The sequence below is a fragment of the Panthera tigris genome, chromosome B3 (genome assembly GCF_018350195.1).
Source record: "Panthera tigris isolate Pti1 chromosome B3, P.tigris_Pti1_mat1.1, whole genome shotgun sequence".
In the NCBI taxonomy this organism is placed as follows: domain Eukaryota; kingdom Metazoa; phylum Chordata; class Mammalia; order Carnivora; family Felidae; genus Panthera; species Panthera tigris.
The window spans coordinates 146536764-146550459 of NC_056665.1; the positions used below are offsets into that span (position 1 = coordinate 146536764).

The window sequence follows — 13696 nt, forward strand, 5'->3', positions numbered from 1 at the left end:
AAGAAAAGACACATAAAGGTGTCATTGCCATTGAGAGAGGACTTCTGGGGATGACATGCATCCTGTTTTCTGCAGCCTTGATGGGACGATGTTGGACACTAGCCAGTGGAGGTCGGGGGCAGCCCTACAAACTGGGCTCTGGGATGTAAGACCAGAACCATAGCCACCCCCAAAGCTGACCGTATTGTGGACAAGTGACATGACTCGGGAGGTCCCTCACCTGAGGGTAAAGAGATGTTCTGGCCACCCTGTGGCCCCCCACCCTCTGAGGTCACTCCCTCCAGATGTTATACATTCACAGCTTCTATTGTATGTGAAATGTACCCTCTCTCAGTAAGGCGATGGTCCACTGCTGGTTCTGGGAGGATCCATCCTTGTGACCTTATCTCTGGTATAAACCTCTTCTCTGTCTTCTAAGAATGAAAGCAAAGTTCCCCTTAACATGCATCTAAAATCCAATATTGTGCCCTCACTTGGATCCAATTATTTTTTGGTGTAAATCACTAGTGAAATTGTCATCTGTTTGGAGATTCCCTTCAGAAGCAAGTACTGGAATACATGGGTGGTGTCAGGTGGTGTAGACCAGTGGAACAGCACATGGTAACCATGCATCCTCAAGGCTGAGCTTGTTCCCTAGTGAGGAATGGGAAGTACAAGGAATGCCGGGTGACACTAGTCTGTGCTTTCTGAGTACCCAGCAGACCTGGGTGAATGAGCCTGGTCCAGGAGCAAGGACGTCTATGCACAGGCAGTACATAGATGCTAGCTGTCTAGACAGACTGCCCATGAGATGTGGTCACAGAGAAGCAGGGAAGGGCAGCTGGGGTTTGAATTCCCACTCACGTGGCACCAACATTGGGAATCCTGAGTATGTTTGTTAATTAATGTCCACTACCAGTTAGGGATAAAATGGGTAAATGCAAGTTGTTAGACTCACTGCCCTAGATCCCATTGGTTATGACCATTTGTAACAACTTTTGTCCCCTTCCTTTTTTCCCCCTGTTTTTTAATATATGAAGATTTTATTTATTTACATCTTTGTTAGTTAACATGTAGTGTAGTTTTAGTTTTGGGAATAAAATTTAGTGATTCATCACATACATTAACACCCAGTGCGCATCACAAGTGACCTACATAATCTCCATCACCCGTTTAGCTATTTGAATCAGAATTTTTGTGTCCTTTGTGTAAATACCTTGTAGAGAAATTGGTGGGACATAAGGTAATTCTATTTTAACTTTTTAAACTCTTCTCCAGTGTGGTCACACCACTTTGCATTCCCACCAAGAGTATAGGAAGGTTCCTCTGTCTCCACATCCTTGCCCATATCTGTTGTTTCCTGAATTGTTCATTTTAGCCATTCTGACAGGTGTGAGGTGGTATCTTATCATGATTTTGAATTGTATTTCCCCAATGATGAGTGATGTTGAGCATCTTTTCATGTGTCTCTCAGCCATCCAGATGTTTTCTTTGGAAAAGTGTCTGCTCATGTCTTTTAACCATTCACTGGATATTTATTTGTTCTTCTGTGTTTGTTAAGTTCTTATAGATTTTGGATACTAACTCTTACCATGTATGTCATTTTCAAATATCTTCACTCCTCTGTCAGTTGCCACTTAGTGTTGTTGACTGTTTCCTCCACTGTGCAGAAGCTTTTTCTCTTGATGAGGTCCCAATAGTTCATTTTTTGCTTTTGTTTTCCTTGCCTCTAGAGGCGTGTCTATTAAGAAGTTGCCGAGGTCGAGGTCAAAGAGGTTTCTGCCTGTTTTCTCTTATAGATGTCGATGCTTTTTGGTCTTACATTTAGGTTTTTCATCCATTTTGAATATATTTTTGTGTTTGCTGTAGGAAAGTGTGCCAGATTCATTCTTCTGCATGTTACTATCCAGTTTTCCCAGCACCATTTGCTGAACAGACTGTTCAGCACATCTGGTTCTCTATTCTGTCCCATTCATGTATGTGTCTATTTTTGTGCCAGTACCATACTATCTTGATGATTACAGCTTCGTAATACAGCTTGAAGTCTAGAATTGTGATCCCTCCAGGTTTGGATTTCTTTTTCAACATTGCTCTGCCTATTCGGTGTTTTCTGGTTTTATACAAATTTTAAAATTCTTTGTTCTTTTTCTGTGAAGAATGTTGGTGTTATTTTGGTAAGGATCACATTGAATGTGTAGATTGCTTTGGGTAGTATTGATATTTGAACAATATTTGTTTCCCAATCCATGACCATGGAATGCTCTTCCTTTGTGTCTTGTGTAATTTGCTTCATATGCTTTCTATAGTTTTTAGCATACAGATCTCTAACATCTTTGGTTAGGTTTATTCCTAGGTATGTTATGATTTTTGGTGCAATTGTCAATGGGTCTGATTCCTTAATGTCTCTCTTTCCTGCTTCATTTTTGGTGTATGTATATAGTGCCAATAACTTGATGTTGTCTTTGTATCCTACAACTTTTCTGAGTTTTGTCTCGTCCTAGAAGTCTTTTGGTGGAATCTTTTGGATTTTCCACATAGAGTATCATGTAATCTGCAACGAGTGAACGCTTGACTTATTCCTTTCAAATGTCTATGCGTTTTATTCCTTTTCCTTGCTTTATTGCAGAGGCTAAGCCTTCTATTACTACGTTGAACAAAATTAGTGACAGTGGATATCCCTGTCATGTTCCTGACCATATGTGGAGAGCACTCAGTGTTTCCCCATTGAGGATGATGTTAACAGTGCGTGTTTTGTATATGGCCTTTATGTCGTTGAAGAATTTTCCATCTATCTTTACTTGCTTGATGGTTTTTATCAAGAAAAGATAGTGTAGTTTATCAAATGCTTCTCTGCATTTATTGAAAGGATCATTTGGGTCTTCTCCTATTATTGATATGGTGTATAACTTTGACTGATTGTTAATATTGATCCATCCTTGCACCCCAGGAATAAATCCGACTTCATCCTGGTAAATGATTCTTTTAATGTACTGTTGGATTCAATTTGTAAGTATGTTGTTGATAATTTTTGCATCCATGTTCACCTGGGCAATTGGTCTGTAATTCCCCTTTTCTAATTCTTCCTGTTGAAATTTTGGTAGTTTACATGTTTCTGGGAATTTATTCATTTCTTCCAGGTGGCCTAATTGGTTGGTATATAGTTTTTCATAATATTCTCTTATAATTGATTATATTTCTGGTGTTGGTTGTGATCTGTCCCATGAAATTCATGATTTTGTCTCTTTGGGTCCTTTTTCTTTTCTGTTTGAATAATCTGGTCCAGGAAGTTCAATTTTATTCATTCTTTCAGAAAGCAACCTAAAAGTTTTGTTGATCTGTTCTACTGTTTTTGTTTCTTTCTATGCCATTTATAGGTACTCTATGATTGTTTACCCTCCTCGTCTGACTTTAGGCTTCATTTGCTCTTCCTTTTCTAGCTTCTTTAGGTGTAAAGTGGTTGTGTGTTTAAAATTTTATTTTTATCGTGTTAGGCCTGGACTGCTATCTACTTCCATCTTAAACCTGCTTTTGCTGCATCCCACAGGATTTGGACCGTCAACGCTAACATTTTCATTTGCTTCCATGTATTTTTATTTCTTCTTTAATTTCCTGGTCAACCGCTTTATTCTTCAGTGCAATGGTCTTTTACTCCAACTATTAGTGGTGTTTCCAAATTTTTCCTTGTGGTTGACTCCAAGTTTCATAGTGTTCTGATCTGAAAATATGCATGCCATAGTCTCAATCTTTTTGTACTTGTAGGGGCTGATTTATGACCCAGTGTGTGATCTATTCTGGAGAATGTTCCATGTGCACTCGACAAGAATGTATTCTGCTGCTTTAAGATGGAATGTTTTGAATATATCTGTTAAGTCCATCTGCACCTGTGTCATTCAAAGCCATTGTTTCCTTCTTGATTTTCTTCTTACACTATCTGTTCATTGTTGTAAGTGGGGTGTCCCCTACTTACAAGTGAAAGTCCCCTACTACTAGTGTATTATTATCAATGAGTTTTGTTTTATGTCATTAATTGCTTTACATATTTCAGTGCCCCAATTTGTGGTCATAAATATTTACACTTGTTAGTGCTTCTTGTTGGATAGACCACTTTATGATATAATGCCCTTCTTCATCTCTTTTTGCAGTCTTTGTATTTTAAATCCAGGTTGCCTGACATGAATATGGTACTACAGCTTTCTTTTTTTGTCCAGTAGCATGATAAATTGTTCTGCAACCCCTCACTTTCAATCAACAGGTATCTCTAGGTCTCAAAGGAGTCTTTTATAGGCAGAATATACATGGTTCTTGTTTTTTTAATCCATTCTGATACTCTGTGCCTTTTGACTGGACTTTTTAGTTCATTTACATTCACAGTGATTACTGAAAGATATGATATTAGTGTAATTGTGTTATCACAATGTTTCTGTAAAGTAATTTTTTTTCTGGAGATTTATACTATTCCTTTCTAATGTTTGTTGCTTTTGGTCTTTCTTTCCCACTCAAAGAGTCCCCTTTAGTATTTCTTGCAGGGTTGGGTTAGGGGTCAGAGACTCCTTTAGATTTTGTTTGTCTGGGAAGCTCTTTATCTCTCCTTCTTCTCAATGACAAACTTCCTGGATAAAGTATTCTTCCCTGCCCATTTTTTTCCCATTCAGCACATTGAATGTATGATGACACTCCCTTCTCTCTTGGTAAGTTTCTGTGAATGGAACTAACCTTATTTGCCTTCCCTTCTTAGGGACTTCTTTTCTCTTGCTGCTTTTAGGATTTTTCCTTTATCTCTCTATTATGTCAATTTTCTATGATTTCTCTTGGTAATGGCCTACTTTTGTTGATTTTGATAGGAGTTCTCTGTGCCTTCTGGATTTGGATGTTCATTTCCTTCCTTGGGTTAGGGCAACTTTCAGCTACAATTTGCACAGATAAACCTTCTGTCCCTTTTTCCCTCTCTTCTTTTGGGACTCCTATGAAAGGAATTTTACTACACTGTACAGAGTGGCTGAGTTCTCTAAGTCTACATCCATAACCCAAGAAGTTAGTTTACCCTCTCTTTTCTGATTCCTCATTTTCCATAATTTTATCTTCTATATCACTTAGTCATCCCTCTGCTGCTTCCACCCATTATTATGTGCCGTAAGCATCATGTCTCTTTCATAGAATTTTTAAATTTCAACGTTGACCAGTTTTTATGTCTTTTATCTCTGTGGTATGCATATATGCATATCTTGATGTCTTCTATGCTGTTCTCAAGCCCATCCATTATCCTTACTATTGTTGTTTTCAGTTCTGTTTTAGGCCTATTCCTTATATCTGTTTTGATTAGATCCCTGGATATGATCCTTTCTTGTTCTCTCTTTGGGGATGAATTCCTCCATATTCTCATATTGTCTAGGTCTCTGTGTTCTTCTGTGTTTTAGAAAACCTGTTATGTTTTCTGCTTCTGAGAGTAATGGCTACATTAAGAAGAGTTCATATGCTGTACGGAGACTGGCGCTTCAGGAAGGGTTTGCGGTGAGTGCTGTGTGCACTGTGTTCTTGCGTTTTGGTGTCTTGGTAAGTGGGCATCACCCAATCCATTACGGTTATGAATAGAATAAAAATAAAAGTGAAGCAAATTCTCTCATTTTTACTTCTTGTGTGCCTGCTTGAGCTGTAACATTGGCTTCCTCTTGCCCTTGGAGTGAAAGTTAAACCATCAGGTCCCCACATTATCAGACTTGACACTAGTTTGGAATCAGATGAGAATTACACCTTTGACTTTACTGGGTATCCAGCATGTGATAGTATATCATGGGACTTCTCTTCCTATTTAGTCATGTAAGCCAATGTGCTTTGTGTTCTGTTCCTCAGGATTATCCTGACTAATACATGTAGATGCTTTTTCTCTTGTAGTTTCAAGTATTTGAAGAAAACTGTAACACATATAAAGTTCTGAGAAGCAAAGTGACATGAATGAAGTGTCATGGTGTTTGACTAGGACAAGAGCAGGGTGAGGATAACGAGGAACTATGGGATCCTGTGGGCCTAGATGCAAAGTGAGCGCACCTGGGACTCCTGTAAATGTTCAGTTGATGTGCATCAGGCTACATGTAAACCATCGATATTTAGTACAAGGTTAAGCAATTGTAAGAGACTCTATCTCTTGTTCATGTAAGTATAGTGTTCCTGGTAAAACAAACTTTGTAAACCAGACCCGAGTAGGTAAGCACAGAATCATGTGTCCAGAGAGGCTTCCTGGGGGAAACTGCTGTATGGAGAGGAAGCCCCAGGCCATGGCACAAAACCTTCCAACAACCCCTACCTGCACCTGCTCCTGGGAACACAAACAGAATGGTGCATAGTGTGCACCCCCTGGCGGTCCTGATCTTCTTCTACAGGGCGGTTTGTGTCTGGGCTCACACTGACAACCCCTCACTGTGTCCTTGCACAGTAATACATGGCTGTGTCTGCAGACCTCTGACTGCTTAGCTCCATGTAGGCTGTGTTTGTGGATGTGTCTGCTGTCAGAGTGAGTCCGCTCTGGAACTTTTGTGCATAGCTTGTAGAATCATCTTCAGGGTCAATGCTTCCCATCCACTCAAGCCCTTGTGCAGGAGCCTGTCGCACCCAGTGCATATAGTAATCAGTGAAGCTGTATCCAGATGCTTTGCAGAAGATCTTCACTGATGCCCCAGGCTTCCTCACTTCAGCCCCAGACTGCACCAGCAAAACCTGGGAGTGCACACCTGTAGAGAGGGGACAAGAGTGGATGAAATCAATGTTGACTGGTCCTGGTCCTCTCCTGTGTCCAGGGACTTGGCTGACCCTTACCTGTCGCCACTGCCACCAGGTAGAGGATTCTCCAGCTCCAGTCCATTGTGAGGGGATGTGTCTCAGGGTCTCCGGTAGAGGATGGCGTTGTACGGTGATGCTCTCAGGGCACAGACACACCCATACTTAACCTAGTGCTCTGAGGACTATTTGCATAGCCATGAGACAGAGTATTTCATACACAGGACCAGAACCATCTGGAGACGGTCCCAGAGACCGTGTACATTGGGACTCAGAGAGCACCAGTCTAATCCTTGTTTGAGGACATGGGTCCTTGGCCAGGTTCCTGAACTGTGTGCAGACTGAGCTCCTGCCACTGAGTGATAAGACCTTACAGAAAATTCTCCCCATTGTGGAGCAGTATTGAATGAGGCAGAGACCACCTGAACCTGTTGTTGGCTCTGATATCTGAACGTCTTATTCCTGGAGAAGCGTGTCTCCAAACTGCTCCACAAAATCGGGTAATAAATGCATCCTGGCTTCCATCTCTTAGATGAAGATATGTAAAAGCCCTGGACTAGCAGCGTCTTCAAGTGTCTTCTCACTGCCTAAGTTCATTAAATGCTCTGATGGAACAGGATATTTAAACACCCTTTAGCATCCATCATCCTGCTCATATTTTAGATTGCTTTCTGGAAAAGGAAACACTGGCTTCTGACAGGAAAGCCTTCCTCACCGCTTGTGAACCTACTCACCTGGGGTAGCAGCCTGGTGCTGGGTAGTATTGAAAGCTCCCTGCAGTCTAGGCCTGGCCCTGCAGGGAGGTTCCTGTCAAGACTCACAGGACATTTATTCCAGTGTCTCTACTCCAGCATTACATGGTGGAGGGGAGCAGAATGTGCCACCCCAAATATGCCGCTGGAATGAAACATGCTTGAGAAACAGCCAGTGCAGAGACGCACTGAACATCCTTTGTTCCCTAAACAGAATATAAATCTCCTATGTGAAATACACCCTTTTTGTACCAGGAGGGGAGAAATGTCCTTAGCACCAGAAAAAGGAATTTTGGCCCCAGAATTCTGTGCAGAGAAACCTTAGTTCTTCACTATTGTAGTAACACTAAGCACATTGAAGCTCTCACTTTTTCCCCATTGAGGATGATATTAGTGTTGGGTCATTCATATATGGCTTTTATGATCTCGAGGTGTGCTCCTTCTATCCGTACTTTCTTGAGGGTTCTTATCAAGAAAGGATGCCGTATTTTGTCGAATGCTTTCTGCATCTATGGAGAGGGTCATATGGTTCTTGTCCTTTCTTTTATTGATGTGATGAATCACGTTAATTGCTTTGCAGATATTGAACCAGCCCTGCATCCCAGGTATAAATCCCACTTGGTCGTGGTGAATAATTTTTTTAATGTATTGTAGGATCTGGTAGGCTAATATCTTGTTGAGGATTTTTGCATCCATGTTCATCAGGGAAATTGGTCTATAGTTCTCCTTTGTAGTGTGGTGTCTGTTTGCTCTTGGAATCAAGGTAACTCTGGCTTCAGAAAGAGTTTGGAAGTTTTCCTTCCATTTCTATATTTTGGAACATCTTCAAGACAATAGGTGTTAACTTTTCCTTAAATGTTTGGTAGAATCCCCTGGAAAGCCATCTGGCCCTGGACTCTTGTTTTTGACAGATTTTTGATTACTAATACTATTTCCTTACTGGTTATTGGTCTGTTCAAATTTTTATATTTCTTCCTGTTTCAGTTTGGTAGTGTATATGTTTCTAGGAATTTTCCCATTTCTTCCAGATTGCCCATTTTATTGGCATATAATTGATCATAATATTCTCTTACTATTGTTTTTATTTCTGTTGTGTTGGTTGTGATCTTTCCTCTGTCATTCTTGATTTTACTTATTTGCATCCTTTCCTTTTTCTTTTGGATCAAACTGGCTAGTGGTTTATCAATTTTGTTCATTCTTTCAAAGAACCTGCTTCCGGTTTCATTGATTTGGTCTACTGTTTTTTTTTTTTTGTTTTGTTTCGATAGCATTAATTTCTTTTGTAATCTTTATTATTTCCTGTTTTCTGCTGGTTTTGGTTTCTATTTGCTGTTCGTTTTCCAGCTCCTTAAGGTGTAAGTTTAGGTTGTGTATCTGAGATCTTTCTTCCTTCTTTAGGAAGGCCTGGAATGCTATATACTTTCATCTTATGACCACCTTTGCTGCGTCCCAGAGGTTTTGGGTTGTGGTGTTATCATTTTAATTGACTTCCATATACTTTTTAACTTCCTCTTAACTGCTTGGTTAGCCCATTCATTCTTTAGTAGGATGTTCTTTATTCTCCAAGTATTTTTTCCTTTCGAAATTTTTTCTTGTGGTTGATTTTGAGTTTCACAGCATTGTGGTCTGAAAATATGCACTGTATGATCTCAATCTTTTTGTACTTACTTAGGGCTGATTTGTGTCCCAGTATATGGTCTATTCTGGAGAACGTTCCATGTGCGCTGAAGAATGCATATTCTGATGCTTTAGGATGAAATATTCTGAATATATCTGTTAAGTCCATCTGGTCCAGTGTGTCATTCAAAGCCATTCTTTCCTTGTCGATTTTTTGTTGAGATGATCTGTCCATTGCTGTCAGTGGGGTGTTGAAGTCTCCTAATATTATGGTATTACTATCAGTGAGTTTCTTTATGTTTGTGATTAATTGATTTATATATTTATGTGCTCTCCCATTTGGCACATAAATATTTACGATTATTAGGTCTTCTTTGTCTATAGACCCCTTGATCATGATATAATGCCCTTCTGCATCTCTTGATACAGTATTTTTAAGTCTAGATTGTCTGATATAAGTATGGCTACTCGGGCTTTCTTTTGTTGACTATTAGCATGATAGATGGTTCTCCATCCCCTTATGTTCAATCTGAAGGTGTCTTTATGTCTAAAGTGGGTCTCTTGTGAACAGTGTATAGATGGATCTTGTTTTCTTATCCATTCTGTTACCCTGTGTCTTTTGATTGGGGCATTGAGTCCACTGAGGTTTAGAGTGAGTACTGAAAGATATGAGTTTATTGCCATGATGATGCTTGTAGAGCTCGAGTTTCTGATGGTGTTCTCTGGTCCTTTCTAATCTTTCTTGCTTATATATGTATATATATATATATATATATATATATATATATATATATTTTTTTTTCCATCTTTTGTCCCCTGAGAGAGTCCCCCTTAAATTTTTTTTTCAGGGCTGGTTTAGTGGTCAAAAACTCTTTTAATTTTTGTTTGTCTGGGAAACTTTTATCTCTCCTTCTATTTTGAATGACAGCCTCCCTGGATAAAGAATTCTAGTCTGCATACTTTTCTGATTCAGCACACTGAATAGACTCCGCCACTCCTTTCTGGCCTGCCAAGATTCTGTGGATAGGTCTGCTGCAAACCTGATCTGTCTTCCCTTGTATGTTAGGGACTTTTTTTCCTTGCTGCTTTCATGATTCTCTCCTTGCCTGAGTATTTTGTGAATTTGACTATGGTATGCCTTGTTGCTGGGCAGTTTGTGTTGAATCTAATGGGGGTCCTCTGTGCTTCCTGGATTTTGATGTCTGTGTCTTTGCCCAGGTTAGGAAAGTTTTCCGCTATGATCGGCTCACATAACCCTTCTACCCCTATTTCTCTTTCTTCCTCTTCTGGGACCCCTATGATTCTGATGTTCCTTTTGAATGAGTCACTGATTTCTCTAATTCTTAAATCATGCTCTTTTGCCTTAATCTCCCTCTTTTTTTCTGCTTCATTATTTTCTATAAGTTTGTCCTCTATATCGCTGATTCTCTGTCCTGCCTCATTCATCCTTACCACAGCTGCATCCATCCGTGATTGAAGTTCAGGTATAGCATTTTTAATTTCATTCTGGCTATTTTTTTTTTACTTCTCTTATCTCTTCAGAAAGGGATTCTAATCTATTTTTGACTCCAGCTAGTATTCTTATTATCATGATTCTAAGTTCTGGTTCAGACATCTTGCTTTCACCTGTGTTGGTTAAATCCCTGGCTGTCGTTTCTTCATGGTCTTTCTTTTGGGGTGAATTCCTTTGTTTTGTCATTTTGAAGAGAGAAAAGGAATTAATGAAGTAGAAATATTGAAATAAAACAAAGTTTCAAAAAAAATTAAAAATTAAACACACACACACACACACACACACAAATGTAATAGTTAATGCTAGATCCTAGGTGTGTTTTGTTTAGGTGTTGAAAGTGGTTTGACAGATTAGGGGAAAAAAAGGGGGCAAAGTAAATCATTTGAGAATTTGAAACAATGCATACACTGATGTAGAGTAAAATGGGTAGATGGGAGTAAAATAGAATTTGAAATTAATATAGACAAAAGTATAGTATATAGTAGAAAAAATTAAATAAAAATATTTTTAATAAAAATTATGAATTTTTTGTTCTGTATTTAAGAAAAAAGTAAAGAAATGAAAAAGAGAATAAAGATAAAGAAAAGAAAAAAAAGAAATAATTTGATAATTTGAAAAAGTGAATATACTGTAGTAGACTAAAGTAAAATGATGGAAATAAAAGGGAATTTGAAAACATTTACATAAAACTAAAAAAAACATAGTAATGACAATTAAATAAGATTATTTTGTAAATATGAAATTGATTGTCAAATAGGTTTCTATACAACACCCAATGCTCATCCCAACAGGTGTCCTCCTCAATACCCATCACCCACCTTCCCCTCTCTCCCACCCCCCATCAACCCTCAGTTTATTCAGTTTTTTAGAGTCCGTGATGGTTTGACTCCCTCCCTCTCTAACTTTTTTTTTCTTCCCCTTCCCCATGGTCTTCTGTCAAGTTTCTCAGGATCCAAATAAGAGTGAAAACATACGGTATCTGTCTTTCTCCATATGACTAATTTCACTCAGCACAACACTCTCCAGATCCATCCACGTTGCTACTAAAGGCCACATTTCATTCTTTCTCAATGTCAGGTAGTATTCCATTTTGAATAGATACCACAACTTCTTTATCCATTCATTAGTTGATGGACATTTAGACTCTTTCCATAATTTGGCTATTGTTGAGAGTGCTGTTATAAACATTGGGGTACAAGTGCCCCTATGCATCAGCACTCCTGTTTCCTTTGGGTAAATTCCTAGCAGTGCTATTGCTGGGTCATAGGGTAGACTTATTTTTAATTTTTTAGGAACATTCACACTATATTCCAGAATGGCTGCACCAGTTTGCATTCCCACCAACAGTGCAAGAGGGCTCCCGTTTCTCAACATCCTCTCCAGCATCTATAGTCTCCTGATTTGTTCATTTTCGCCACTCTGACTGGCATGAGGTGGTATCTCAATGTGGTTTTCATTTGTATTTCCCTGATGAGGTGTGACGTTGAGCATCTTCTCATGTGCCTGTTGGCCGTCTGGATGTCTTCTTTAGAGAAGTGTCTATTCATGTCTTCTGCCCATTTCATCACTGGGTTATTTGTGTATCAGGTGTGGAGTTTGATGAGTTCTTTATAGATTTTGGATACTAGCCCTTTGTCCGATATGTCATTTGCAAATATCTTTTCCCATTCTGTTGGCTGCCTTTTAATTTGGCTGATTGTTTCCTTTGCAGTGCAGCTTTTTATCTTCATGAAGTCCCAATAGTTCATTTTTGTTCTTAATTCCCTTGCCTCTGGAGATGTGTCAAGTAAGAATTTGCTGTGGCTGAGGTCAGAGAGGTTTTTTCCTGCTCTCTCCTCTAGGGTTTTGATGGTTTCCTGTCTCACATTCAGGTCCTTTATCCGTTTTGAGTTTATTTTTGTGAATGGTGTAAGAAAGTGGTCTAGATTCATTCTTCTGCATGTTGCTGTCCAGTTCCTCCAGCACCATTTGTTAAAGAGACTGTCTTTTTTCCATTGGATATTCTTTCCTGCTTTGTCAAAGATTAGTTGGCCATACATTTGTGGGTCCAAGTCTGGAGTCTCTATTCTATTCCATTGGTCTATGTGTCTGTTTTTGTGCCAATACCATGCTGTCTTGATGATTACAGCTTTGTAGTAGAGGCTAAAGTCTGGGATTGTGATGCCTCCCACTTTGGTCTTCTTCTTCAATATTTGGCTATTCTGGGTCTTTTGTGGTTTCATACAACTTTTAGGATTGCTTGCTCTAGCTTCGAGAAGAATGCTGGTGCAATTTCGATTGGGATTGCAATTTTGATTGTGTAGATTGATTTGGGTAGTATTGACATTTTAACAATATTTATTCTTCCAATCCATGAGCATGGAATGTTTCCATTTCTTTGCATCTTCTTCAGTTTTCTTCATAAGCTTTCTATAGTTTTCAGCATACAGATCTTTTACATCTTTGGTTAGGTTTATTCTTAGGTATTTTATGAATCCTGGTGCAATTGTGAATGGGATCAGTTTCTTTATTGGTCTTTCTGTTGCTTCACTGTTTGTGTATAAGAATGCAACTGATTTCTGTACATTGCTTTTGTATCTTGCGACTTTTCGGATTTCATGTATCAGTTCTAGCAGACTTTTGGTGGAGTCTATTGGGTTTTCCATGTGTAGTATCATGTCATCTGCAAAAAGTGAAAGCCTGACTTCATCTTCGCCAGTTTTGATACCTTTGGTTTCCTTTTGTTGTCTGATTGCTGATGCTAGCACTTGCCACACTATGTTAAACAACAGCAGTGAAATATCTCAATTTTTCCCCATTGAGGATGATATTAGCTGTAGGCTTTTCATAAATGGCTTTTATGATGTTCAAGTGTGTTCCTTCTATCCTGAGTGTCTTGATGGTTTTTACTGAGAAAGGATGCTGAATTTTGTCAAATGTTTTCTCTGCATCGATTGACAAGATTATATGGTTTTTATCTTTTCTTTTATTAATGTGATGTATCACACTAATTGATTTGCGAACGTTGAACCAGGCCTGCAGCCCAGGAATAAATCCCGTTGATCATGGTGAATAATTCTTTTTATAT

At 39.0% G+C, this 13696-nt stretch overlaps 1 gene segment (V, D, J or C); it reads right to left on the reverse strand.

Moving 5' to 3' along the window:
• Window positions 1–6290: 6290 nt before the first annotated feature.
• Window positions 6291–7001, reverse strand: LOC122239748. The segment is given in 2 exon segments: window positions 6291–6701; window positions 6787–7001. Coding segments are annotated over 2 exon segments (360 nt in total).
• Between the last annotated feature and the right edge of the window lie 6695 nt (window positions 7002–13696).